The following is a 27404-nucleotide window of genomic DNA, read 5'->3' as shown; positions in this document are numbered from 1 at the left end:
TGGGTGAACTTGGTGCGCTAGGGGACTTGGATAAACAAAACCTCTATTTTCCTTGTGCTTAGGGAAATGATTGCAGCGTTTAGACTGTTGTAAGTCAAGCACTTATCCAAAATGACTGCCACCTCGGAAGTTATTGCCAGCCTTAGCTATGAATGTCATTGGTTTGTTGGGTCGCACCAAATCCTTCTCATGCCGTGACAAAGACAAACAGATCGTGTATTTTGTAAGGATGCGTAGAATGTGCAATATTCGATCTAAAAATCTGGATAGAGCTTGCAGCGGATAGTTTAACTGTAACATGGGATACCAACTCAGGTTATCTCTGACAAAATATATGGGTTTTGACCTCCCTTGCAGCAGCATCACAGGAGGGAACAGAAATTGGATGGGCGATGGCATTGAGAGGGGAAAGAGGGCAAGTAGCCGGTATGTGAAACCCAGCAGATGCATACGATACAAGGATTTTTTTCCACCCCACGGATGCTGGTAGTGCTTTCTAAGTAGCAGACACTGTTGACCGAGGAGTTCATTTTATCTTTACACTAAACAGAGCTACGACAGCTGACCACGCTGTGCTTGTGGCAGTTAGCGGTGTCTGACATTTCTGCAGAAGGCTTGGCGCTGGTGAGAGGTGCCTTGAGCTAAAGCCACGATAACCCGCGGCGGGCAGGTGAGCGGCTGCGTGACGCCCTCCCGCCACAGCCGACGCCTCTCGGGACCTGAGGCACCCAACTTTCTCCTTCTTTCTCCGCACAAGTATCCGCGCCCGCCGAGCTCGCCCCCGAGGAGAGGACGGTCGCCGGCTGGGGGTTAAACTGCCGTTAACTTCCAGCACAACCGTGCCCCTCGGTGACCACAGGTGGGCCGGGGCCGGGCCACCGCGCATGTCCCGGGGGGGGCGGCCGGGAGCGCCTCTCCCGCCGCGGGCAGCGAGCCAGGCGCGGCCGCCGCGGGCTCCGCCGGGGCGCGGGGGCTCCGCCGCCTTCCGGCCCCGGCGGGGCAGGGCCGGGCCGGGCCGCCCCGGGGCAGGCAGGGCAGCGGCGGCGGGGCAGGGCCGGGCCGGGCCGGGGCCGGGCAGTGCCGTGCCGTGCCGTGCCGCGCCGCCGCGGGTCCCCGGCCGCCCCCCGGGAGAGTGGCGCAGCGGGGGGGGGACACCGGCAGCCCCCGGGCACGGCCCGCGGCGGGGCCCTGCGGCCGCTCCGGGCGAACGTGGCACCTACCGATAAAAGGCGTGTGAAAGTGTGGGAGAGCCGCCGGCCACGGGAGCGGGTTTCCTACGGGTCTCGCCCCAAACGCCCGTTACCGGGCTTTAATTAGGATTGCACAGCGGCTCTGTCCCCGTCTGGCTGCGTCCGTAGGCTGCCGCCGGGTCTCTGTACGTGTACACGGGCTACAGGCGCACACGCGGAGTGCTGCATCCTCTACGTTTCTAGCTAGCCTCCATTCATATTTATGCCGCGATTAAATATTCGATCGAAGGTTGAACGCGAACGCAGACCGGCTATATTTTTAATGTGCGACCCTTAAAATAGACTGTTTTGTAGGCTGCGAGTGTCTAAAGATTCTCAGTGCAGCCTCCCCCCGGCCGTACAGCTCCCCCCCCCCCCCCCCCAATAATAATAATGCTGCAGATTGTAGAAGGATTTGAGTCTGCAGCCAGAGAGAAAGGGATTAGGGCGAGAGCACTGGAAGTTAAATTGTGCTGCATATAAAAAATGGGCGGATTGGTCTCTAGATGAGAGCTTGGTACCACCTTCCTTTCTAAAATAAAATCTCTCTGGCATGAAGTCACAGCCTATTTCACATCCGGTTTACCCTGGGACGTATTACTACTGTCTTGGTAAAGAGAAAGCTTTTGTTGTATAGCGGCGGTCGGAATATTGGGAAGAGAAATTTGGGCGCTAAGCCCGGAGGAGCGGAGCGGAGCGGAGCAGCGGCGGCGATGGCCGAGGCGGAGTGAGCGGCGGAGCCGGAGCCGCGCAGCCTCCGCGCCGCGCGGGCGGGAGGGCAGCCCCGGCACAGCCGGTCAGCGGCGCCCGGCGCGGACCCGCGCCCGAGGGGCTCCCGGTAAGGGCGGCCGCTCGCTCGCACACACACACACACACACACACACACACACACACACACACAGGCGCACACGCACGGACGGACGGCCGGAGGGACGCACCCGGACAGACAGGCAGACACACACCCGCACCCCTCCGGGCGCTCCCGGCTGCGGGCACCGCGTCCAGGCGCGCAGGCGGCTCCTCTCCCCTCTCTCCGCAGGTACCGCCGGGTCGGTGGGATTTTTTCCTATCCCTCCAGCTTGAAAATCCGCAGCGATCGATGGGCATTTTCATTTACCTTATTTATTTATTTTTTTTTAGCGTGGACTCATTTCCACCGGTCGCTTGGAAAGGGTTTTTTGGTTTGGGGGCTTTTTTTTTTTTTTTTTTTTTTTTTTTTTTTTTTTTTTTTTTCCGAGGGAGGCGGTGGGAGGGGTGGCTTTCTCAGGGTGAGGGGGAAATACAAAGTTGAAATGCCGGGAGGAAAACAAGTCTCGATTTGCGCCTCAGAGATGGGCAAATCTCTCACCGGAGTCAAAAATGCATCAAAATGCCCCCCCCCCCCCTTTTTTTTTTCTTCAGTGGGCGCCGCTGAAATTCTCCCAGAAGCGTGGCTCTTCCTCCCATTTTGAATGGGAAGCCCAGAGCTGGTTTCACAGGCGGTGCGGGCTGGGGGAGGCCAGGGGCTGGGGGCTGCCGGCGTCGAACGCTCCTTGAAAGTCTTTGTTAACATTTGCTTTTTCCAGCTGCAAGAAACTTTCCTTCTCCAGGATTTACAGTGCCTTATTGAAGCAGGGGGAGGTGTTGGGAGGGGGGGCGAGCGTAGAGCTCAACAGATCAAGATAGTTCAGAATAATTCACTTTCCGTTCTTTATCCCGAGGAGCCTTTTGCAAAGGCAGAAGTTGGCAGGAGCGGGAGAAGGCGATTTTTGAAGTCACAGATGTTGCCTTTCCCTTTGTAAGGGGGCTGATCACAGGGCAAGTTAAGATGCAGTCTCGTCCCTGAAGATCTTTATCCACGCTTTCCTGCCACATCCAGCTCCTTCCTATCCAGTTAGATCAGCTCAGCCCCACTCACTGCTTATCTGCCGATCATTTGCCTATAAAGGCATTAATTATATCTCATTGCTTACATACCGCTTTGTAATGATATTTTATTGATTTAAATTGTCCCTGAGAGTGTGCAGCGAATTGGGGTAGCTTTATTTAAAGGTACAACAACATTTCCATGTACGGTGCTTAATTTTCTCAGGCATTTAAAAAAACTCCAATTCACTATTGGGGGAAAATACAAGCTTCATATTTTGTTGCCCTTATTTAATGTAATGAATACTAAAAATCAACTGGATTCCAGCACACAGTATATAGATATGTAAAGGGACCTGCAGCATCTCCTGGGCAATCAGTTGAATCCGGAACACCGATTCCACAAATATCGGCTAACTTTGTGTTTTACGGTTTATTAGAAAGCGAAAGAAACGTTCTGAGTTGTGTTACTTTCTACTCAAAGGTAAACTGAGAGTAACTCAGTGAAGTCTGGAGAGAGGACAGGAGACATTTGGAGAGGAGGAGAAGGCTGCTAATGCAAAAACATTCCCTAGCAGCAATCAGAGACTGGTAGAGATTTGGGAAATGGTGTGTAGGTTGTCAGCACATGGTTTGATTATGAATTGTGCCCTTTAGCCCAACAAGAACATTAGTGTGCATATGTAGCAGCAGATCACAGAGCCAGAACCTGATCATTTGACTCCTCTGATGCTAATATTTCAGGGACGAGGAGAATAGTAATATCTGTAGAAGAAAGTTGCTTCTATCACATCAAAGCAAAGCAGTGGCTGTGAGGGAAGCACCGCTCTCCTCAGTCACGCTACCACACACTGACACCTTCCAAGAGGTTTGGAAGGACTCGGGCTGAGTTCAAGTCAAACAAAAACCAATTACACTTGGTTAGCTGGAAATGTTACGGAGGCGCCTTGTCACGTTTTCAGCACAGGAAGAAATTGAGTAAGAATTGCCACGGAGTTTGGGGACAGCAGCTTTAACTCCTAATTGTTTTTGTTAACGCTCAAGAATAATGCAAAAAAGAGTACACCCTTACTGCAAAATAAATCCCACCCTAAGCCTCTGTGTCTAAAAGTAGAAGGGAAACAGGAGAACAGCCAAGGCCGTGCTCCCTTATTCTGAATGACATGAGCTGTAGTATTGTGAGGTCATTGCCTGACATCAAATTATCCTGCAAAAGTTTCCAAAATCAGACATTTTTTTCCACAGTACCTGCTTTAATGTAAGGGACGTTGATGATTATTTTCCTTCTAGTTTCAGAGCCCACCATGAAGAGACTCCTGGTGCTTTGTGACTGCCTCTGGGCCTGGAGCCTCCTTCTGAATGCATTGACTGAAAGAAGGTGGGGAGATATTTTTTTAATGCACCAACATACTTTAGGAACCTGTAATTTAATATAGCAGCATAAGACAAGTACTGCATGGGCTGCACTACTACTAAGTGTATTGGGGGAAGTTAATCCCTGTTCAAATCCCAGCTAAATCTAACCAAGGCAAGACTGAAAGAAAACTACAATTTGTTTGCATAACATCTTTTTTCAATATTGTGAAGAAAAAAAGCAAAAGCTTTCTGAAACAAATTGAAACTAAACTACCTCTTAAACACCTGTGCAATCCTTTCTACTCTTATATAATGACTGCTTAGAAATACAAGTTTCTTTAGAGGGAAAAAAAAGTGTAATTAAGTTTTTTTTAATCTCATTTAAGTGCTATTTAGTAACTTTATTGTCCCTGCAAGCAGACGCAAAACTTTCAGTTCTTTGTTGGTCAGGATTGTGTCCTAACTTAGTAGCTGGTTTTGCAAATCCGAAGTAGACCTTCCTGATGAAGGGAGACTGCTTGGATGAAGAAGAATTTGTAAGCTCAAACCCCATAACAGTTTATGTTTGAAAGATCATGCTGCACCAAATGTTTATGGAATATGTATTGAAATCATAATTTGAAAATAACATTAGTATTAAGAACAATTTTTAATCATACAACACCTTATCTAACAACTAGTAGGTTAACTAAAGACTATAAAAAAGCAGTTTGGAGTATACTTGAAGTACTCTCTGCAATTCAAAATTCAGTAAAGGTGTTTAAGAAGACTTGTAGATATATTTCTGTATTTTAAAAATATTAATGTCCTCTCAATAATGCTACCAAATGACCAAAAAGCAGTAGAAATTTCATATTGTCAATAGTGATCCGTAAAAGATGTATTTGTGCCTTGATCTCCATCGTGTCTCCTTGTGTATTTGCAGCTGTAGATAAACTTACCTTCTGGCTACCTTGAAGATTTTAAATAGGGTGGAGTGGGCAAAGGGCAAAGGTTCATCTGCACAAGCATTTTCGCTAAAAAAAAAAAAAAAAAAAAAAAAAAGAGAGTGGGTGGCTCATGTAACAGTTGCTGTATTGAATAAACATGACATTTTAGAAGCAATACTTTTATTTTGATAATATATTAAGATAGGTGAGATTTGAAGTGATCATGAAGTACTTCATCTGGCCTAGCTAGAGAATTTGGTGAAAACATGTTTATTATATAGATATGTGTACATATGTATGTGTACATATATTTATTATATCTGTAATATATGCATGTGCATTCTTAAAGTGAGAATTAAAACGCGTTGGACTAGTGTTTAAAAATTATATGGTGTGTCACTATTATAATGACCTGTAGATGGAGTTAGTGCACAGTTTTTTATTATACTGTGGTTTAATATGAAAACACCATCGCATACAGTCACTTTTTCCTCAAAATGTACACACCTTACATGAAATGTATCTGTTTCTAAAGCCGTTTTGTTATAGTAACTTCCCTTGCCTTTTCTTCTGGAGTGCTGGTAATCCTTTATGATAAAAAAACAATTGATGAATTAGATGAAGTGTCTGTGATACAGAAAGATACAGTCTTTCCATATCATTCTTGTCATAAAAAACCAGCAGTAGGACTATTTTAATATGTGTGTTTTGAATGAAAAATCACAATACCTCTGGAGTTACAGGATAATATATATATACACAAATGTTCAGATTTTTCCTGTTGTGACCATATGTCAGTTAAAACCAGCCCTAACGGTGCTTTTTACCTCTGATAAAATGGTGGGAAGAACAGGTAAGGGTACTGACAAATGCGACACCAGAATGGAAGCGGTGTATTGTATTGCATCCTTTCCGACTGCGCTGCCACTAGTCCATCTTTCTGATGCCTTTTCTGCAAACATACTCATTTATTTACCACTAAAATTTCTGAAGTGTTTTTATATCCTTTTGCCACCTTAACGCTGATGACCTTCTGCTATCCTTGAGATATGTATGTACAGCAGCTTGTTGACTGACAATGAGTGTTAATATGAAATCAGTCCAGTGAAAAGTCCTGTGTTGCGATTCGCCATAAGTTGTATGAGGAATGATCCTTTGAAAGATAGTGCTCACTGGAGACGGCAGGAGAACTTGTTATTTGGTAACATATAGGAAGCATAAAAGAAAAAAATATTAACGTCTGTAACTTAAAATTCAACTGTAGGTATGAAAAATAAATATAAATCAACCTATTTTTTAATTAAGTGAAATTATATGATATGGCTGGAGGAAATTCTTAGCGTTTTTTAAAACTCTTAGAGATTTTGTCTTCTTCATTAGAAAAAGTGATTTATATAGATTAAAAAACCCTGAAAAAGGGATGTGCGAAGTCACATCCTATTGAAATAAAACAGAAGTTAGTAAAACTTCTGTGAGTCTCAGTTCTGAAACTCATTTAAATTTGTAGTGTTATGTATTCAAATCTGTACTGCAAAATAACTTGGAAGCATTTCCAGAGTACCTATATCAGGGTATCTTTCCTCCTTCTCTCTGTATTTGATACAAGTGGAATATATGAGTGGGATACACTAAGGATCCTTGACTGATGCAGCTTACAGAAAGTCATTTCACATGTATTTTAACAGAACCAGATCATTTCACGTAACAGTATATTCCTCATAAGACGATCTTTGCGGGTTAGAGCAGATCAACTGGCAGAGCACCGAGACCCGCTTAACGCCACAGTCGTATGGATACCACGCTGCCCAATGGAAGAATCACTTTTGTGGCTAGAGCTGATCCTCACAAAAGGTTTTGGCGCTGCACTGTTTATCCAGTTCAGTAGCAATGTGTGCAACAAAATGATGTTTTGGAAAGCAGTGTTTTTGCTTTTAGTCATGATGACTACACGTGTGTATAATGGAAGTTTCCCCAGCAGTGAATGAAAAAACGATACTGGGTTCGGCTTTAAGACAACTGTAATCTATGATTAAGGGAATCATTTATAACAGGGTATTTGGGAAAGGTTTTAGATTTAAAGAAGAAGGTTGATTCTGATGTCATCTACAGCAGACAGAAACCACTAAGCCCACGGATTTCATTCTGATTTGTATTGATGGAAGTAAGATTTTGGTAGCTGAGTTCAAAGAGCTTAATTTTATCCTTGTTCAAGCAAAATTTCAGGACCTTTGGCTGAGTTAGGGATATACTTTAGGGATCTGTAAGCGAAGCTTTATAGACATGAGAGATTTCCATATCAACAGATGGTTTTGTTACACGTTTGTAAGGAAAAGTTGGAGGTATTCCTCCAAATCTTAATTGCTAAAGGAAAATGGGAAAGAAAATAAAGCAAAATTATATATTGATCTATGAAAATGCACTCACTTGATTTACTTCTATATTCATAAAGAAGACATCTCTGTGTTTTTTGTTTTATCTTTTGTTTTAGCATTTATTTTCAGTACTTAAGTGTCAGTGTTCTGAATTATTGTATCTTTGTATGCAAACACTTCATACCTATTATGAATTAAATACATTATCTTTTGCTGACAAATGAGCCTTTTCCTGGGGAACACATGTATAAGAACTTTATAACCATTAATGAATAATGAGATAAACATTAAGGAACTGACATTCTATTTGCTCACCATTTATAGAGAGGCACTGATTTTCTATGACTTTACAAAAAATGTTCAATTTAAGAAGAAAATGTTCAAGTGAAAGAACCCTATAAAGCACTACAACCTTGTTATATGGAGATTTTGTGACCATAAACTGGTATAAGCAAGATTAAACAGATTTTGGAATTACTGTTTTGTAAGGTTCTTGGTGGATTACTGTTTTTCAGTGTTAACTGTTCTGTATTTCAGCTATGGACAAACCTCATCACAAGATGAACTTAAAGACAACACCACAGTATTTACCAGAATATTGGATCGTCTGCTGGATGGTTATGATAACCGCTTGAGACCAGGACTGGGAGGTGTGTTGTATTATAATTTTCAAGGTTACATGTTAGAAAAAAAATCAGTTAAAACAATGTTATTTTTCCATGATATACTTGTTTTAATTCTGTTTATATATACACATAAAATAATGCTGATATGTAATATCCATTTTTTCAAAAATGCCACGCCTTCTGCATCTTTCACATACTTGGTATGCTCACACTTATACCCAAAAGAAGAAGAAAATGGTTCACAATTCAAGAAGGCTTTTGAATACGTATTAAAACTTTAAATGTATGAAGAATAAAAGATAATAAAATATGACCTGTGACCTGACAAATGACAAGTTTATGAATCAGGCCTAAACAGCACTATGACTATCTTTCTAAGAGGGTTTGGTTTTAAAAGTGAAAGCGTCAATCAACCTTAGTCATAAAAGTCTCAGAGAAGTCTGTAAGATTTTTTTCTACTTAGGTATGTCAGGATTTGTTTCTGTAACTTTGTGTCTTCACAGCTTGGTAAAAATGTCTTTCTTCTGCTCTTGGTGCTGAATCCATAAAAAGGTATAAAAACACATAGCAATTACATCTTTATAAAAACATTGTTACAAAGCCTGGTCTTTATCAGCATCCCTATGTTCACTTTTTAAATTGTTCTACTGTCACACAATCCCCAAATTGGATCTTAAAAGCTCTTTGTTCACAAACGTGGAAGTTCTAAACATAAAAGCACAAATCTGTTCTTTCCAGTGCATGGAAAGGTTGGTTTTATTCTTCCAGATGTCTGTCTGGTTTTTTTTTTTTTTTCTTTTGGACTCTTCAGGTAAAATAAAGCAAAGCAGCCTACCCCACAAAGTATAGTTCAACCTGTTCTCATATAATAGCTCTCAGAGGAACTGCATTGTAAGAAGAACAGGGTATTACATTAAGAATTCTTATACCATGTCCTACAGATGAAATGGAAGGTACTTAAGAGTAAGCTTATTCTGTGCTTTGAGGCTACCATCTTGCAACAGTTCTTGAATTGTGAGCCAACATCTTCAATGGTTTGACTTCACTGATTTCAAGGAATGGCTAAAGATAAAATTCTGTTTATAAAGTATTAATTGACACCTTTAAAAATGGGTTGGTCTGTAAATTTTTGTGTGCAATTTCAGATGATGCATAACAAAATAAGAACCAGTTTTCACTTTTATCTACCAGTACTTTTGCCTGCTTACTTGTAAACCCTTGGACTAGTGTAGAAATAAATGCTCCTTCATCTTTGATTAATACAACTGTACAGTTCAGTCAGCTACTACATCACAGTAAATAAACATAGCAGAGAAGGCAATAAATAAATGAAACTCTGTAAACTGTGTAGTCTGGTACATGTCTACAAGAAAAATCTGAGCATATGATGATTTCTTATATGAGTTTTGTAGCTATTATGATTTGTTTAACAGTCACTAGAAGAGCAAACAAAGGAAGATGCAGGGAAAGGATTTTCGGTCACTCTCTGGGTTGCAATCGAGAGAACTGAGCACATGAGTATAGAGGCTTACGTGTGTGTGTTTATGTGTAAGTTTCTGAAGCCAGACTTCAGGGGTGTAATGGGAGGACAAGTCTGCAGACCTCATGAAACAACCGTCCAGTGCAGTTAAGATTTACTCCTGACAGAAAGATTGTTTAATGTAACTGCTTCTATAGGAGGAAATGAGTCTCTTCACAAACGTTAATAGCCATTTGCATCACTATCAGTTAAACACAAAAATGAGTGGAGCACGGGTAATATGGGGTGAAGGGAGGGCAGGATTGGAGTAGTTTCTCTAACCAAGGGTTAGAGAAGTTTAAATAATCTTTGCATCCCTCCTTTTTTGAATTATGTTGCATGTTCCTGCCTGTAGCCAAGAACCTCAAATATCACAAATTCCCTGTTGCTCAGTACATTATAGTTTCACGGTGTCAGTACGGCAGAGTAAATTTAATTTATCTGTTGTGTTTGTCAGCTTTGAATACTAGAACTAAGAGTACCAGGACTTTTAAAAAATCCCAGATCTGACGAAATTGTGGGCAGTAAATTAAAGTTTAAAATAAAATATAGTAAGAAGTAGCTTTACTCTTTTGACTGTTGAATAATGCTTTGTTCAAAAGACATAAATTATAGATTTCAAAAACTAGGGACAAACATCTAGGCCAATGTTTTCAATTCTGGTACCAATTTATAATAAAGGCTTTGCTCAGGAATTTTGAAATTTCACCTGTGCAAAACCTTCTTGCTAAGGTATCTAAATATTAGCTAAGAACCTCAAGATGACTCAATTTTGACACATTTGATTTAGACGCTTGGTATAATGGGGAAAGGTATTCCGAAATGTTCCATATGTAAAACTATATCAAGTACAGCATGGTTTTTGGAGTTGGAAGTTCAATAGCCTTCCTTTGTAGCATGATCTGTTGCTGGAAATTCTAAAACGTATATGGAAGAGCAGTGGTTTCATTTTTCTTCCCAACATCACTGATGGCTTCTTATTAAATATTTCAATCAGAACACAATTTTTATCTAGTCTAAAGAGAATGTTAAGAAAGCTACCAATATAACAGCATTTTTAGATATATAGAATTACGTTTAAACCTCATTCATTCCATATTAGCTGTGATGTAGCTATCAGAGAATTTAAGAGACCAGAGACCCTCATGAATATGTTATGTGGATAAATTTTACGCTGTTAGGCACGGTGTAAATCTGTGTACCACTGATTACACTATACCACTCTTCCAGTTATCCCAAATTGCCTATCCTGTTCTTTCTATGCCTTTTGAGAAACACTAGATGAACTAAAACATTGCGTGGTACAGTTCATTTCTTCTATAGAAAGGGGCATATTGCAGAAAACTCTCTGCTTATCCTTGTACAACCTCTCCTTCTGTAGTGCAGTTTTTCAAATATATACACCAGCAGAAAACAGAATTCTGTGCAGGAACAGAAACAGAAAAGAGAACCAATTTCTCTCTTTCTCACCTATGGAAGAAGAGATAGCTGATAGAGTTTCTTCAGTCAGTTTGTTTGTTTCTCCTTCCTTGTGTTTATGTGTATGCATGAAAAATTCAGTGACAAAAAGGTGCGTTTACTGAAAAATTGTAATGTATTGTGAAAGGGGTTTGATCTTGATCTACTCACTTATAGGAGTAATTTCCTCCTTTTTGAAATAAACACCATAATATTTCTCTATCCCAAGTTTGCAAACTTCCTATTAGTGTGGTGAACAGTTTCATTACTTGGTAGAAATATCCTGGTGAGGCAGATGAGGCACCATGAAGGAAGGAACAAGCTCCTGGAGATACATTGTTGGAGCTATACTATATATTCATTGGAAAGACAGGTTGAAACGTGGAGCATTAAGATAATGAAAAATTTAGAGGTGCTGAATTTTGAATCACTCTTTCAGCATGCACGGAATCAGTGCTAGATTATTAAATCCTCCCTTTCCTTTTTTTAGATTTTCTTTTGAGATAGAACTTCAAAAGGAAAATAAAAGCCACGTATACTCCATAAAGAGTACAGGAATGAAAATTATTATTCGTCAGATAAACCAGTAAGGCCATATCTGAAATTAAGTGAGCAGCTCTGAGCATTTTGCTGTTAAACAAAGAAGGAATTATTTCTCATTAACAAGAACATAAATAAATGGAGTAGGTGACCCATGGGGAAATATTACAGTCATTGAATATGCTCGTTATTTTAAAAATGGCATTGTGGCTACAATTAATCTGATTTTTCTTTAAAAGAAACACACAGCACTATATCATGCATTGGCACATTTGCACCTCTTATCAATAATTATTGATATAAATTATGTTATTTAGATGTTTGCATCCTTCATATGTGGGCATAGTCACTTAGTCAGACATTGCTAGGAAATAGCATCTGTTGTACCCATCCATAACACGGACAAATAACTACATTTACAGTTATTTATGCCTGGAAAATAGAATTTTCAAAATGAATGTAAAAACGTTCTGAATCACACTAAAGGACACCTATTAACTCTATGAGAGGATAATAATTTACAAAAAGCAGGGAGGAGGAATTGCAGAGTAACATACTGAATCTGAAAGAGAGGAAATCATGTTAGACATTAAGGGAAAAAATAAACAGCGAAGTCATTTAGGTAATAGCATAATTTTCTGTGGGAACTATCTGGATCCTAGAACTAGAAGTGATCAAAAATAGGCTATATAATAAAGATACTGTTCTCTTTTCCAGTACACAATCCTGAGCAAAATAAAGGCTCAGATAGTGCTAGGAAGGAGTCAAATAAGGAGGAAAATTCACCTCAATGTTTGGTGACCTCTCCTAGTAAACCACTATAGAGCAGGAGTTTAAAAGAATTGACAAGCAATGAAAAATGGTGGAAAAAAGAAGTTCCTCAGATAAATGGATACGCCATTGCCTTTTGTTCTGGGTTGTCTTCGTGTGGGGAACAGAGAGCCCTGGGATGCCAGCATGGCAGATTTGGAGTGCCACAGTGGAGAGAGGGCAGGCTTGCACGGTGCGGATTGGTTGTACTCGGTGCTGAGATTCATTCACGTGAAATCAGGTGCAGCTACAGATTTTTTGAGACTATCACCTTTGCAGTGTACACATCCCCTGTCTAAAACTAAAGTATATCACATCATCTGTGACCTTTTAACTTAGAATAATTGTAAATGTGGTGTATCCCTTTGAGAGGGATTTTGTAGTAGAAAGGTTGTTTAATACAGAACTAAGAAGAACAAGAGTGGGTTTGATTAGGCAGACCAGAATCTTCCCGAAGGAAATTTGCTCTTATAGTTGGGTCGAATGCCCATTAGATCATCATCAGGTAGATTATCAACATTACTTCAGTGTTGAACAGAATTATACTTGCTTTATGCTCTCAGTAAAAGCTATTTGTTGATCTCTCCCGTGTGATGTTTATCAAAATTGAGTGTGACTGTCCTTAAGTGGAACGTCGGTCCATCTCAGGCAATTCATTACTTCCACAGAGTGCTTATATTTAAAGTGATGGAAAATAAACTTGACAGTATTATGTTAATTAGGTTTTAAAATTCAGTTTTATGAGAACATTATCTATAAATATATGATAAACTTACCTCTTGGTGCTTGAAGGTCCCATTGGAAATTGTTGGATTTGAACTCGTATCTGAGCTACCTTAAAATTTAGGGAAAATATGGTTTTGGTCTGTATGTGTAATAAAAATATAGTTAAACCTAAATATTTCTACTCCAAATGAAAAGAGAGTCCTATACTGGACCCCTACGCATAATTCTGTAAGTAAAGAAGGACTAGATGCTATACTTAACTCTGTAAAAACTGAAAAGGCTGATTTTTGGTCTTTTTTCCACTCTGTAGGCACCACTTTGATGTAAAGGCAACTGTAAAAAGCTATAGAAGACCCTAGGAAAATTGATTTAATACAACAGTAGGGAGGTAGGGAGGACTTGAGCAGCTCTGAGCTGTTAATTGCGTGCAGAGAGCTGCCATGACACTGTACGGCTCTCAGTAAACCCTTCATAGCAGCACAGAGTACAGTTGGGTAATCACAGGACAGCTCAGTGTTCTCCCTTTTGGTCTCTACTTTTACAAAAGCAGCAGCACAAAATTCTTATGAGTGTATTTGTTGTGGTTCTTCAATCAAAATACTTCATAGGATGCAGCCAGGGTGATTAGTCTACATGATGTGTTTTAGTAATAATAGTGTACACTATACAGGCATCTAAATTGCTTTCATTCAAAACCATAGGAAAAGTGTTCTCCGTTTTAATAATTATAGCACACACTTACACAAGACATGCAGGAGGAACAAGTGCTTTACCAAAAAAGATTAAATTAATTTAATCCACCAAAATATGCAATTCAAATAAGCCTTGTGTGCAAATACCAGCAGCTCAGAAAGGGAAATAGTTAATGTATAGTTTCCTATGATAAATAGGCTTATTTCCTGCTGTTTAAATAAATCTGTATTTCTTATTTTGTTCTCAATTTGTAATCCAATCACAATTCTAGCAGTAGTGAGCTCCCTGGGAGTTTAAATCAAAATATTTATTGTTATTAATTTTGAGAGTTTACGTTAGTCTAGCATCATTAGCAAAACGCAGTAGTTGTAAACAGTAAAATTACAGTAGTTGATGTTGACTGGTGCTTTCATAGCTATATGTGGATCCATTGCTTGAGGCTGTCTCCCAGAGTGTCTAGGTGTGGTTGCTATTTTGCTGATCAGTAACTACTTGGACCTTATGGCTGCCTTATAGTAAAACTAGTAAGTTGTTAACAATTTCTTCGGGTTTTTTACTGGAATTGTTACCTGTTCTACAGATATCCCTATATTACTTAGTCCTGGTTCCCGAGACAGATGTTATAGTGAAGAGACATGGCTAACGTGTCTTTACAACTGATGGATTTATCCTCAGCAGTCCCATCAGCTCCTGACCTGAGCTTTTGTTCAATGACTTAGAATTTTCCCTAGTTCTTAGGGATATTGTGAAGGTTTTGAATATAGCTCAGGATTTGAGGTTCCTGAAAAATGCATTCTGAGCATTTGAAGCACAGTTTAAGCCTTCCCATGGTAATCAAGCTGCAAACTGAACATGGTTAACCTTGATTCTATATATATATCCCAACTGTATGAGTAAACACATGTCCTGTGCAGGAGTGACTCACAACTTCTGAAGCTCTTAACAAAGCACAGTTGAATCATCTAATTAGTAAAACAGTAAACAAAAATTTCAAAACTTCCATATGGCTTTGGAGGGCCTAATCTTTTTCTGTGTGTTCATACACACTTTTTCCTTGCTCTGTAAAGTAAGGTGCATATCAAAGAAAAAAGAAGTAATTTGGTGGTGTGTAGTGGTTTTATCTGGATTTGAAGAGACCTGGGATTAGATGCTCTGCAAAAGTGTCATCAGTACGAAGATAACACAGTCTTTTGTGAGTTCACAATCTGAATCTTCTATTATTACTTATGACTTACATGTCACTTAAATTATCTTCAATGCTATATAGAAATGAAAGGCATCACTCATTTTTCCACTCCCTTGGAAATCTTCCATCTTACTGCCAAAGCCTTTAGTTTCCATTTTGTGTTCTTAAAGTGATTTCCTTAAGCCTCAACCTCTCTACTATGACCATATGTCTCCCAAAACTAGAATTCAGGATACCACTACATGATACGCCACTGATTCAAAGAGCATATTCTGTGTTTGTGCAAGGTAAATCAGTTAGCTATATTATATTAAATAGAGGCTCACTCAGAGCTGGGACTATGAGTTTACACCATTAAGGGATGAATGCATTGTCCCTGACGAGCTTTTAGCATCTTCTGTCTCCTAATGACACCAGAGGAAGTGCCTCAATGGAAGGCAGATGGAGAGAGGGGAGTCAGGATGAAAGATCTTTTAAAGAATCATTTGAGTTTCACTTTTCAATATGTAAAAGGCTAATAGGTTTAATGATGATATTAGTTTCTCAGTCTTAAGAAGAGGTGATTCAGTAGCTGGAACTTAAAGAATCCATTCAAGCCATGTTTTACTGGACCTTGTGAAATCTCCATCTTCTTTTTTTGCCAGCTGTTTCATACAAGACCACAGCCTCTTGAACTTTTGTGAAAGTGATGGGCTGAGGGAGACAATACTTTTCTTCCCAGCCAAGCAATTTCTCATCAACCATATGCTTCTTCCAGTAATAGAAGGTTAAATTCTCACTGTGAACTTACTTTAAGTCCAGAGCCAATTAGATGTCAAGAGAATACTTAAATTTATTTAAGTCATTTGAAAAGCTTGTAAACAATGATGAGGTCACACATTAATTTCACTGGAAAGCCAAGGAGGAAATTTCACCTACCCAGTGCTTTTGTCAATAGTCACTGTAGTTTGTACGCGTCTCAGTCACAGATATAAAGAACGAAAAGTACATTATTAGGCATTTCAGCCACATCATAATATTTTACTTTCTGTGATTATGAAAAATACGTTGGAAATTTCATCCTTTAACTTTTTTTATGAGTCCTGAAGATTACTTTTGCTACCACCTAATTTTTGCATTAACTTGCTAAAGAATACAAATGTCATTCAGTGCATTAGTAGAATGACAGTAGAATCAGCTCTAATATTACATCTTGATTATTGCTGTCTCACAAAAGGAGCTATTTTATTGTATGTATATTACACATTTATATTAAACTGCTTACATTTATATATATTTAGAAGTTGTAGACTTTTTTGAATGAAAGTGAAAAACCTCTATGTGCATTGTAGAACACTGATTCTCGTTAGAACTTTTGCACCAGATGCAGAAATGTATATCGTTACTGGCTGCTTAACCTTGATTCCTTATTTCACTTCTCTTCTGACAGAACTTTCTTGTCAGATGGAACAAATCATATTTAAATAGTCCAAAGTCTTCTGAAATCAGAAGGTTGTATTAAATCAGTTATTTAATTCTTTTACAATATTTAAATAACATTATACAGACAGCTACATATATACATTTCTTAGGCTTATGAAGATTTTTTGCCAGCTGCATGACTTTTGTTTACTATACATGTACTCTTCTGTCAGCCTCTTTTCTTTAGGATTACTTTTAATATTTCAAAGTTCTCAATTTATTTCTTTTTTCAAAGTTATTTATGTATCACTCCTTCCACATTTGAAATTTCTACCCCAAACCACACGCTGGCTTGTATAGCACTACGGTAAATGTATTCAGACTTACATCACTGTAAATTCTGAAAGCTGATGGGGTTAGCTCCACTCAACACTGTTAGGATTTATGCCTCCAGGGGGTGTTACTCCTTGCAGCTGTATTTAAATCAACAGAGTTATTTTGATATATGCCATCCTGGGTGAATATTTTGTGATGTGTGGCCTAGAAAATACCAGTATGTTCAGAAGTGACTGATACGCGGTGCGTGTGTAGAGGGGGAGGAGAGGAAGGGGGGATGTTAAGCTTGTGTGTTTCTCAAAGGGACTTTTAAGAGTAGATCTGTGGAAGCCAGATGTGTCGCTCTTTCTGGAGATCAGCACCATTTTAGGTATCTCAGACTCAGCATTTGTGACCACTAAAATCATTAGATTCCTCTGAAGTGGCCGAGGGCGTTGTGCCATGGAGCAAATTTGCACCCTTGAAATCACAAAGAAGTCTAGCTTTATGTTATAGCATATACATATAATCTGTGTTATGTACATGTTACAGATTTCTGAATTATTATTTATACTAATCTATCATTGAGGCTTATAAAACAAATCTGGTAGTTTAAGGGAAATATAATGTTAGTGCCCGTATCAATTTAAAAAGAAATCTAAACCATTTACAAACCATAACATTTATACGTATGTAAAAAATTGTATTAGAGAAGTTTAGCTGATATCTATTTGGAAAAGTTTTAACTCCTTTTTGTTTATCGCAATTAAGGGTAACACAGCCATTTCTAACTCATGCCAATAAATTATCTTCATGTTTTTATACACGGTAATGTATTCTCTCTCTTTTTCTTCTATGTTCCTGTGTCTCAATAAAAAATACATAATTCATAAGCTCAGGGTTAATTATTAGAGACCTTCATTCAGCTTGCCCAGAAACATTGAGTACCCAATGAGACTTTTGAGTACTGTGTAAAATATTCAGCACTGCTTATATTGTCGGACAAGAGGATTTATTAGTCAAAGAGTGAAAAGATTTACACAACAGTGGAACTATGGCTGCTGTGCTGGGGCATCACAAGCCATGTCTCAAAAAGCTCTGTAGAAACACTAACATAAAAATTGTTGCTGACAATATCGACTGTGAAATTACATCTAGAAGCAATAAATTATCAGGACTGTATTGTAGACCAATTTTAGAATGGCTAATCAAAGCCAATAATTTTTCTATTTATTGTGAGAATTGGTAGTGGTTAGATCTAATGAAGACTGTTGATAGACACTCACTGTCCTAATTTCCTGCTTCATCAGAGCGTGTAACTGAAGTGAAGACTGACATCTTCGTCACCAGTTTTGGGCCTGTTTCAGACCATGATATGGTAAGTGATGGCCTGTATTTCTACAGCATTCATTTTCTCTTGTCTTTTTAATTTGGAGGATGAAAGATCTATGCAATAACTTACTTCTTCTAGGGCTGGGCTTTTTTTAAACCCTTGATTCCAAAATGCTGCCAGCTTTTATGTGCAACCATTCCTGCTAGCTGTGACTGCATTTAAGTGCCCTGAAATTAGCAGCCTCAGTGACTTTAATAATATGTGTTTTAACAGACCTTATATTTGCTACATAATATGTTATGAAATGCATTAGGGTTTGAATCCGTATTCTTCTGAGAATGATTGCTCAGGTCCTTGCTGGCAATCACTGATCCAATTTGCCAAGAAAGATCATCATCTTAAAATGCAATTAACACTTATGCCTACAGTGTGACATCCGTACCGTCTAACCTGTATTTTTATATTAAAAGCTACTGATCAATGGGAAGTGACTTTCCTAGATCATGGTTGCTGAAAGAGAAGAGAAGATTAATGAGAGAATTAGTGTCACTCCTTTATGGAATGAACATTAAAATCAAATTGCTAGGTAACTGCAGGGGATGGAGAAGTTCAGAAAACTGAATGAGGATGTTGTGAGCCCTGGTGTTAAGAGATATTTAAAATGGTGTAAAAATACGGATAAGGTGCTTTAAATTTTGCATATAAATGAGGTCTTCACAAGTAGGTTGCTATTGACAGGGAAAGCCTGGTCTGCAGCTACTGGTATCTGCTGGATCCCGTGTTAGGATGAATACTGGAAACATCCTCATTAATTTAAACAAAACAGTTCAACCTTGTAGCTGGCTACACTTAGCTAAATACATTCACCAAAAGGAAGATTAAAAAAAAAAGAGAAAAAATTATCACAGGAAAGGAAACAAGTTCCATTTCTTACCACAAAATTGTCAGTTGTTTAATTTGAACTAAAACTGTAGACAGGCCTTAAGCACCAGGTTATTAGAAATTTCTGATTACACAAAACAATGTTAAGGGATGGAATAACAGAGAAAGTAACTTCTACAAGATAGTTTATTTTCCTAAATGAACTTTATGCAAAGACACCATTTTCCTGATTGCTGGGAAAACAACATTTATAAAACTACAGTCAAATTTATGTTTGCAACTGATGCCATGATATTTAAATGAGAAAGAATAGCTTAGGCAGCACAGACTTTTTGACCAGTCATTCTGCTGAGAAGACCTACAATAGAAGGGTAATCCAAGGAAACAGCTAGACTGGTGACTTGTCTCCTCAGCACGTATCTACGATACCGAGTACTATATATACAATACTATCTAAGTACTGTATATACCATGAAGAAGAATTTAAAAAAAATCATTCAATGACTTCTGCTTTTTTGTTCCGCAGTAATTGTGTGAAATTACAATGTTTACCTGCTACTCTAAATTATACATTAAAAGAGGGGAAATTCCTTGGAATAAAGATTGATAGAAACCACTGACATCCACCATTTGTATTCTGGTAATTGGTTCAGCAAAACACTTCATCTTGCTTTCCCATTTCTGTCTCAAAATAGGTAACCAATCACCACTGGACAAACCGAAAACTTCAAACACAGTCATGTGACTAAAATATTTCTTTTTTTTTTTTTTTTTTTTCATTTAATAGCTTTTGAATTAAAACTAGCAGCTGCAGTTTGTAAGTGATCTGAGGTTGCTTCATTTTTGCAGAGACCTGTCTTCTGGGGACAGTGTCTTATTAATTTCCTGAAAATTAACGTAATTTAAAGTATTGGGCTGGACATATATGCTTGTGGGAGGTGAACAAAAAAAGGGTGAGATATATATGCGGGTAAATGTATGCTTTGTATTAATATTTATTAGAGTTGTTTTCTATAAGTCAGCTGGCTAAGCTACTGTTTGCTCTGTTGAGTCAGATTTACTAGAAAACTCCAACAGTGAATGGCAGTCTAATAAACAAATGGACATGGATGCTTTCCTACATGTAGACATAAGTTTAGAGTAACTGATAGGCCTGATGAATTATATGGGACTATATAATGTTTGGACTTCAGCATCTACTTATACTTCGTAGTTTCAGGTGATTTAATTATTAAGTAGAAGGTAAAGCTAATTTGACATTCCTAGGACAAACTGATATTTCTGTGGAATTAGGGTTTTAAGGAAGAATAAAATAGTAAATCCAAAAATAACCTACTTTCAGAATTAGGAATAGGTATATTTGAAAATAAATTATTGACTTCAGCTGTGAGTCAGCGTAGCTGAATTACTATAGCATAAGTGATCACTACCTACAAAAAAAAAATCTCAAAAATAATTAAAAACCCATACCACATTGGCTCCTGATTTTCACTTAGTTAAACAGGAGAAAGAATTCATCAGTTTCTTAATAAAGCGTGTGACCAAGAAACACACAGGCAGGTGTTCATATCTCTTGAAAACTAAGGAATTACAGCAAAGTATTTAGTGTAAAACTCCTACTCACCTCCCCTAAAAAGTAATGTGTGTGCAGCCTACTCATGCTAACTCTTTTGCTTAAGGAAGTGTGAAATCAGAGACAGAAAGATAAAATGAAGAGCTTACCAGAATATGAAGTTTATATTCATTTCAATGTACATTTAATGCAAAGTCCTCCGTGCATACTACAGGTTGGTTGTAGACACCATTATTTGAGGGCTACCCCAGATTTGCTCCAGTGAGCAGGTTTACGGTAAGCGTAGACAGGAGCGTGGGATTTGGTCACAGGGAGGCCTCGCAAGCAGCTGCACTGGCGCACAGAGGGAACGATGCGCTGCTCTCCGAGCCCAGGACTGATGGCTGGGAACTGGCAATGAGCTATTCCAGCTGATGCCATATGTTACGAAACTCCAGTCACAGTGAGACATCAGCATACCTAGACCATCTGTTTGCAGGAATCCAATGAGGCAGTTATATAGATAGTAGGTTGATATATCAGGGAGTACATGGTGTTCCTACCCACTCTCAATACACTCTTTTAAGAGCAGCATAGATATAACCTGTTATTCTATAAAGAGAATGTCTTGGCTTGTTCTTAAACTTGTGAATAAAGTTAAACAGGAAAAAAGCACTTTTTAAAATAAAAACATCTTTTTTGGAAAAATTTTGTAGGTTTTCAGGCATGTTCTCTCAGATGGTGGATTGAACTAATCAACAGATAACTGGCTATTCTTACATGACTATCATTTTTGTAAAATTTTTGATGTATGTTATTTGGAATAAGAAGCATTTTAAAATTAACTTTTTTCATAAAGACAGAATATTTTTTTCTAGTAAACCTTCATTCCCACTGCTTCTGTACTGTAAGCTCTTCAGGAACAAATTTCTATCTTGCTACCTTCCTGTACAGCACCTCGTCTGATGTAGACCACAGTGTGGTCTACCCTGTGAATAAACAGTCTCCAGGGAGAGGTATCAGATGAGCAAATTAGAGAACATTTAAGTCAAAGCGTTATAAATATTCAGTACCATACAACTTATTGCCAAAGTGCAGGTAGGAATCTTCTTTCTTTCACTGCACACTAAGGACTGAAGAGCCTCCAGTGTGGAGAATTCATTTCAAATTTCATCTCACTCGTACATTTGCACATAGACCACTGCTGTAGTACATGGTTTGGAGAAAATCCTTCTGTTCCTTTGTTCTGTATGGCACACTCCTGTAGAAGAAGCCCTAATCAGAGTATCTGATGACTTGATCTTAAAGATCAGCTGTCTGTCAGGATTCATTTGAGGAGAATTATTGTACATGTTAAAGTGGGTAGTGAAAGCTAAAGAGCTGAGACATCTCAGCCAAAATGAATTCATCCTATATGGTGCAACAGCCTGGGATAGAGAAAGATTCAGTCTGTGCCAGGCATGACCTGTCAGCTACTTTTTAATTGAATTTTATCTTACGCTGTCAGGTCCCATATCAAATCTCTCAGACTCCTTGTTCTTTTCCAGCATAAGAACCTTGTGTTCATATAAAGTAAAGAACCAGACTCCCTTCTCTCAACCTGTATCACCTCCCACTCACCTCCTCCTTTGCAGTTGAAAGAGATAAAAAGGGAATGGCTTACATGCACACTGAAATGATGTCACCTTCTGGGCATGTCTTTTACCTTTCCCATGTGTGTAGGAGGAAATTTTCTTTGGAGTTAGTAAAACATGGAACAAATCCAATATTTTAATGCCATCTACTGCCTTTTAAACCTCTTTCTCTCGTGCTCTGCTGCACACCTGGGACAAGATTTTGCACACAGTTCAACCTAAGGCCCCAACCCAGCACAATTCTGAAGCAAGTACTTGGCTATAAGTGCAGAACTGCTGTCACTGGGACTGAACAAATCCACACTTCAGCAGCTCACTGAGCACATGATTAAAAAACCATGGAAATACAATTAAGTATGCACCAAAATGATTCACAGGTCTGGGATGTAAAAAACCAAACCAAAAAAACCCCAAACCAAGAAAAAAGCCAAAACCCAAACAAACCCAAAGTAAGAACATCCCATGGAACTACAACATTTCCACGTCCACAAGAAATTTATTTAGGGATTTCATGCCCTAAAACCAGGAAAAACACACCACCAATAAGAATCACCATTCTTACTCGCTGATAGTTGCACAAGGAATAAACAGCTCATAATTGCTTATGTTGTACGGAGTGTTGCCATTTGTTAAAAGAAGGTCTAAGGGAGTCTGCCCCAGAGAGATTTTGCACACTCATTCCAGAATGTTTACTAACATATTCCTTGGAGCAGCTCTTTTCCTTATAGCTGTGTGTGCCTTCACACACAGGAATTCCCTTTATTTTAGGATTTGCCATCTCTGTTGGCAGGAGACCTCAGCAAAGGTTCAGTTTCTCAGCCAAAAGGTAATTTTGAACAGTGTTTGGATAGCTGCTTTTGATGTTTATCACAATTTCATAGCCATGAATGATCGAAGGGGCAGGATAATCCCGTACTGAACTTTCATGTTGGAGTGGAATTTTTCCCTGGGAAAATATTAAACTATACTGCATCCACAGGAATTTTTCACGTTTTCACTCCACATACATCTATATTTTACATATAATACTCAAACATATTTTTCCTAATTTCACCCTCTCCCTCCTAACTTTGTTCCTGTTGCTTTGTAACAAATAATTCTTTCATTTCGTAGTGAGTGTTGGTTATTTTGATTCTCCCCATGTACAATGAGTCAGCTACTGCATCTCTTCCCCATTGGCCCAGTCCTTGTATAACCAAACTATAACTCGTGGTTCAAAGCTGTGCTCTGCTTGTGCTCTCTGTAGTCCAATGATTTGGCCCAGTGAGCCATTCCTCATCTTGTAAATCAGACCACGTAATTTTAGTGAACTGTGAACTTTTTGCAGGTTGGCTACGTGTTTATGCTAATGAGACACTTAGAACAAAAGGCTCTATCTAGTAAGACCCTGTCTCACTAGGCTTGTTTTATTCTGAGACATAATCTTCCTGTGCTACGCATACTGGCTACATATCCACAGCTTCAAATTACAGTTTTGTGGAAGGTGAAGGAAAAGTGAGAAAAGGGTGAATTGTGTTGTTTCCACTACATTATATCTCAAATTCTTGTCTAACTTTTGATATACTATTCTCCCTAACATTTATTCTGTTGAACACAGTAACGATATTGTAACTGTTTAATAACCAGCTTCAGGTACATTGTAAGTAATATAGCGAATAAACGTTCTGATAATTACTATTTCATTGATAGTCATCTTGCTTCTAGGGAACGGTAAGAATATACGTTTCAAGTTCTCATATTGCAACATATGGCATCATAAGTGTTTCCCTTTTTTCTGAATTGATGTAGGAATACACTATAGATGTATTTTTCCGTCAAAGCTGGAAAGATGAGAGATTAAAATTCAAAGGACCTATGACTGTTCTCCGGTTAAATAATTTAATGGCCAGCAAAATTTGGACACCTGATACCTTTTTCCACAATGGAAAGAAGTCAGTGGCTCATAACATGACGATGCCAAATAAACTATTACGAATTACAGAGGATGGGACATTGCTATACACAATGAGGTGAGCCCTAAAATATTATATCCTTCGTTTAGTTTGACATTTTAACTTGTTAAAGCATCATATTTTCCAAACAGAAACAGGTTCCTTTCTAAGCATAATTGGATTCCTGCTTAGTAATTATTTTCACAATAGGCCACGGAATGATGAACAAACTGAGGCATTTGCAGTGTTTATTTTTTTCCCCTCCTGCTGTGCTACCTTTACATTCCCCCTGGATGTGTCTTAATGCTTGATTTTAAAAAGGTCCCTATAGTATTAGGAATCCATCAGTTTGCAGAGGACCTTAATTTGGAATTGCTTTCAAGGATTCCATCAGCAAAGTATAGCAAAGCATGAAAGTTAAATATATTCTAGACTACTAGATTGCGTACAAGGGATCTTTAATCTTTGGATCCTATAGAAAGCAGATTCTAAGAACTAACAGATGCGCATGGAATTCATTGCCCATTCTTGATATTTCTTGACAGTCTAAAAATAGACATTTCTTATTCCATTCATAACAAGAAAAACAATTCGCTAAAGCATTTGGAAAGTTAGGAGAAAAAAAATATTTTTGTGCTGGCACCACTCTTACTGGAAATATATTATTCTCTTCATGGATAACTGAACTTAAGCTATCCAGTTGTCAGCAGAGGAGTTAAATCCTTTTGAAATAACTATGATACACAGTCATGGAAACATTCTGGATTAAAAGACTGCAAATTAAACAATGAAAAAAAATGGTATGTCATCTCTACAGAGCTACACATCCCCTGCTTATGTCTCCCATGGAATCAAACAAGGTATAAAGCGATTCTGTTGACTTAAAGTCAAGATGGATAGCTCAGTACATAGGGGAACACTGAGTTTTCTTTTAACAATTTTAAAGATGTTTTTAAAAGCAGTACAAGTATTTGGACAAAACCAAGTCTCCAGGCTTTTGGGAGCCTGTCAGATATGTTCAATTTATTCCGCAACATTTTTCAAGACTGCCTAGGCTAGGGTAGAATCTGCTTGGCTGGTAGTTACACAAGTCCAAGTCAATTTTTCTTGTCTTCCTAAATGCTTGGCTCTTAGGGATTTAATCCACAAGAACACTATCTTGGCAGCACATTGTTCACGTATGTCTCTTTTTTTGACCATAACCATTTCTATTTGCTCACCTTCGCAAGTGCCTTAATGCAATCTTCTGTCCAGTATTCAAGTATTATTGTTCATTCCTTGCTGATGTCTGGTATGTGAATGTTTCTAGTTTATTTAATGTCTTTTATTGAGAAACACGTTTGCACCCAAGCTGATAGCAATGAAATGATTTCAGCAAATGTCTGAGCATCCAGAGTGGGCCAATTTAACGATGGCACCAAGGAAGCAATTTCAGTTGCTAATAGATTTTAACCCTCACTCCGAGTTAGAAGTCTGAGCATGTCTCTGCTGTACAGTGAAACATGGTCTAGGGGCAGAGCCAGTCACACTGCTGTGTCTACACATGCCTGTCAGCACCCCCAGCCAGACAATTCAGGTCCAGTTCTAGCTGCTAATTAATCACATAACAGGTATTATGCTATACTTATTCTATGTGTCTTAATAGAAGTCTATTTGCTATTTCTATGAAACTAGAATAAATGTGTCCTTTTGCTCATTAATCCATTATAGATTGACTGTGAGAGCAGAATGTCCAATGCATTTAGAAGACTTTCCTATGGATGCACATGCTTGCCCCTTGAAATTTGGAAGCTGTAAGTTTATTTTAAATTGAGGTTTCTCCGTTTTTAGGCCACTTTACAAAAGTATTTTGCAACTGAGAAAACCTCAAGGTTTTTATCTTGTGTATTTTTCACTTTTTTGGCAGGGTTGTATTTTTATTCTTATATATATTTATATTTAATATAATGAACCTCTTCGATGTGTCTTAAATATCCTCCAATGTCATGCCCGGACATTCACAAAAGAGAAAAATGACAGTGCTCTGAACATCTAGAAAAGTAGTTTGTCACATAGAAAATGTTGTTAATCCTATAGTAGCTTTATTTTGTTAAGACCCCAAATCAATGTTAGAGAAAAGTAATACAGACCACGGATGACTGAATTGGTTTTAGGTGAAAACAATTCCTCTACCATACTCTTGGCATGTTTAGAGCAAAATTTTGCCTAAGATTATAAAATACTCATATTACAATCATGCAACATTTCTGGAAGTGAAAAATCTCACAAATCTTCAAATAGAGTCCCACACGTTCAGCATTTGTAACCTTAGATTAGAGAACATACTGGACAAAATGTAATGTAATTGAAATCAGTGTAATAACTGACAAAGCTTTCTGTAAATTGAGACTTTCCCCCCCAGAGTTTAATTTGAATAGCAACCAACCGGACACTGATATATTCAAACTTAGCTGAACGTAATATTTTAAAAAATTAAATATAGCTCCCCTTCAGCTCTTTAAGTAAAAAAAAACAGAAGAGCTGTTTTACTCCAGTTGGTTCAACACAAACATGGAAGAAAAAACGCGTAGAAGATGTAATAGTGTACAAATTGTTTCCTCAGTGGCTATTTTTTTCTAGTAGAAATGGGTCATTTCACTGATAATGGGTACTTAGTGGCTTGATCAATTTTAGAAGTCAACAAACAGAACACCCAATTCATTCTTCACATGGTAGCAGACAGAGTGATAATTTACTTTGGGCTGAATAGCTCTATGTTTACCGTGAGAAGGGACTGTTGTTTTGTCTTTAAAGAGCTACTAGCCTCCTAGATAAGATTTAGAGAACACAAAGTTCATACAAACTTGGAAGATAACTGGCAAGAATAGTTTACTCCTTGAATGTTAAGTTTCCTTACAGGACTTCCAATAAATCTTTCCAAATCTCCTGTGAAACAGAAGGGGGTTGGGGGGAAGCCTTACTCCATCTAATAATAGGGCAAATAGTTGCAGTACATTCTTGATTAATAACAGGAGACCTGTGCACCTGAGATCCCAGTTAGATCAGGAGTGGTCACAGGATTTAATTT

General features: G+C 38.5%; 1 protein-coding gene across 4 annotated transcripts in view; it reads left to right on the top strand.

Moving 5' to 3' along the window:
- Positions 1–724: 724 nt before the first annotated feature.
- Positions 725–27404, top strand: part of GABRA1 (gamma-aminobutyric acid type A receptor subunit alpha1) — a 45262-nt gene continuing 18582 nt past the window's right edge. The window contains exons 1-7 of one of the 4 annotated variants that reach the window (XM_029998190.1): positions 1907–2101; positions 2134–2268; positions 4365–4452; positions 8269–8381; positions 18316–18383; positions 24195–24415; positions 26048–26130. In XM_029998190.1, the coding sequence (XP_029854050.1) occupies positions 4379–4452; positions 8269–8381; positions 18316–18383; positions 24195–24415; positions 26048–26130 (559 nt within the window). In that variant the 5' untranslated portion in view covers positions 1907–2101; positions 2134–2268; positions 4365–4378. Of the gene's footprint in view, positions 860–1651; positions 2102–2133; positions 2269–4363; positions 4453–8268; positions 8382–18315; positions 18384–24194; positions 24416–26047; positions 26131–27404 lie in introns of those variants that run through there. The other 3 variants (XM_029998189.1, XM_029998187.1, XM_029998188.1) reach the window with 3 other exon arrangements.

Source organism: Aquila chrysaetos, chromosome 22 (genome assembly GCF_900496995.4).
Source record: "Aquila chrysaetos chrysaetos chromosome 22, bAquChr1.4, whole genome shotgun sequence".
Lineage (NCBI taxonomy): Eukaryota > Metazoa > Chordata > Aves > Accipitriformes > Accipitridae > Aquila > Aquila chrysaetos.
Note: the sequence above shows the minus strand (reverse complement) of the source record. Positions and strands in the feature narration are given on the sequence as shown.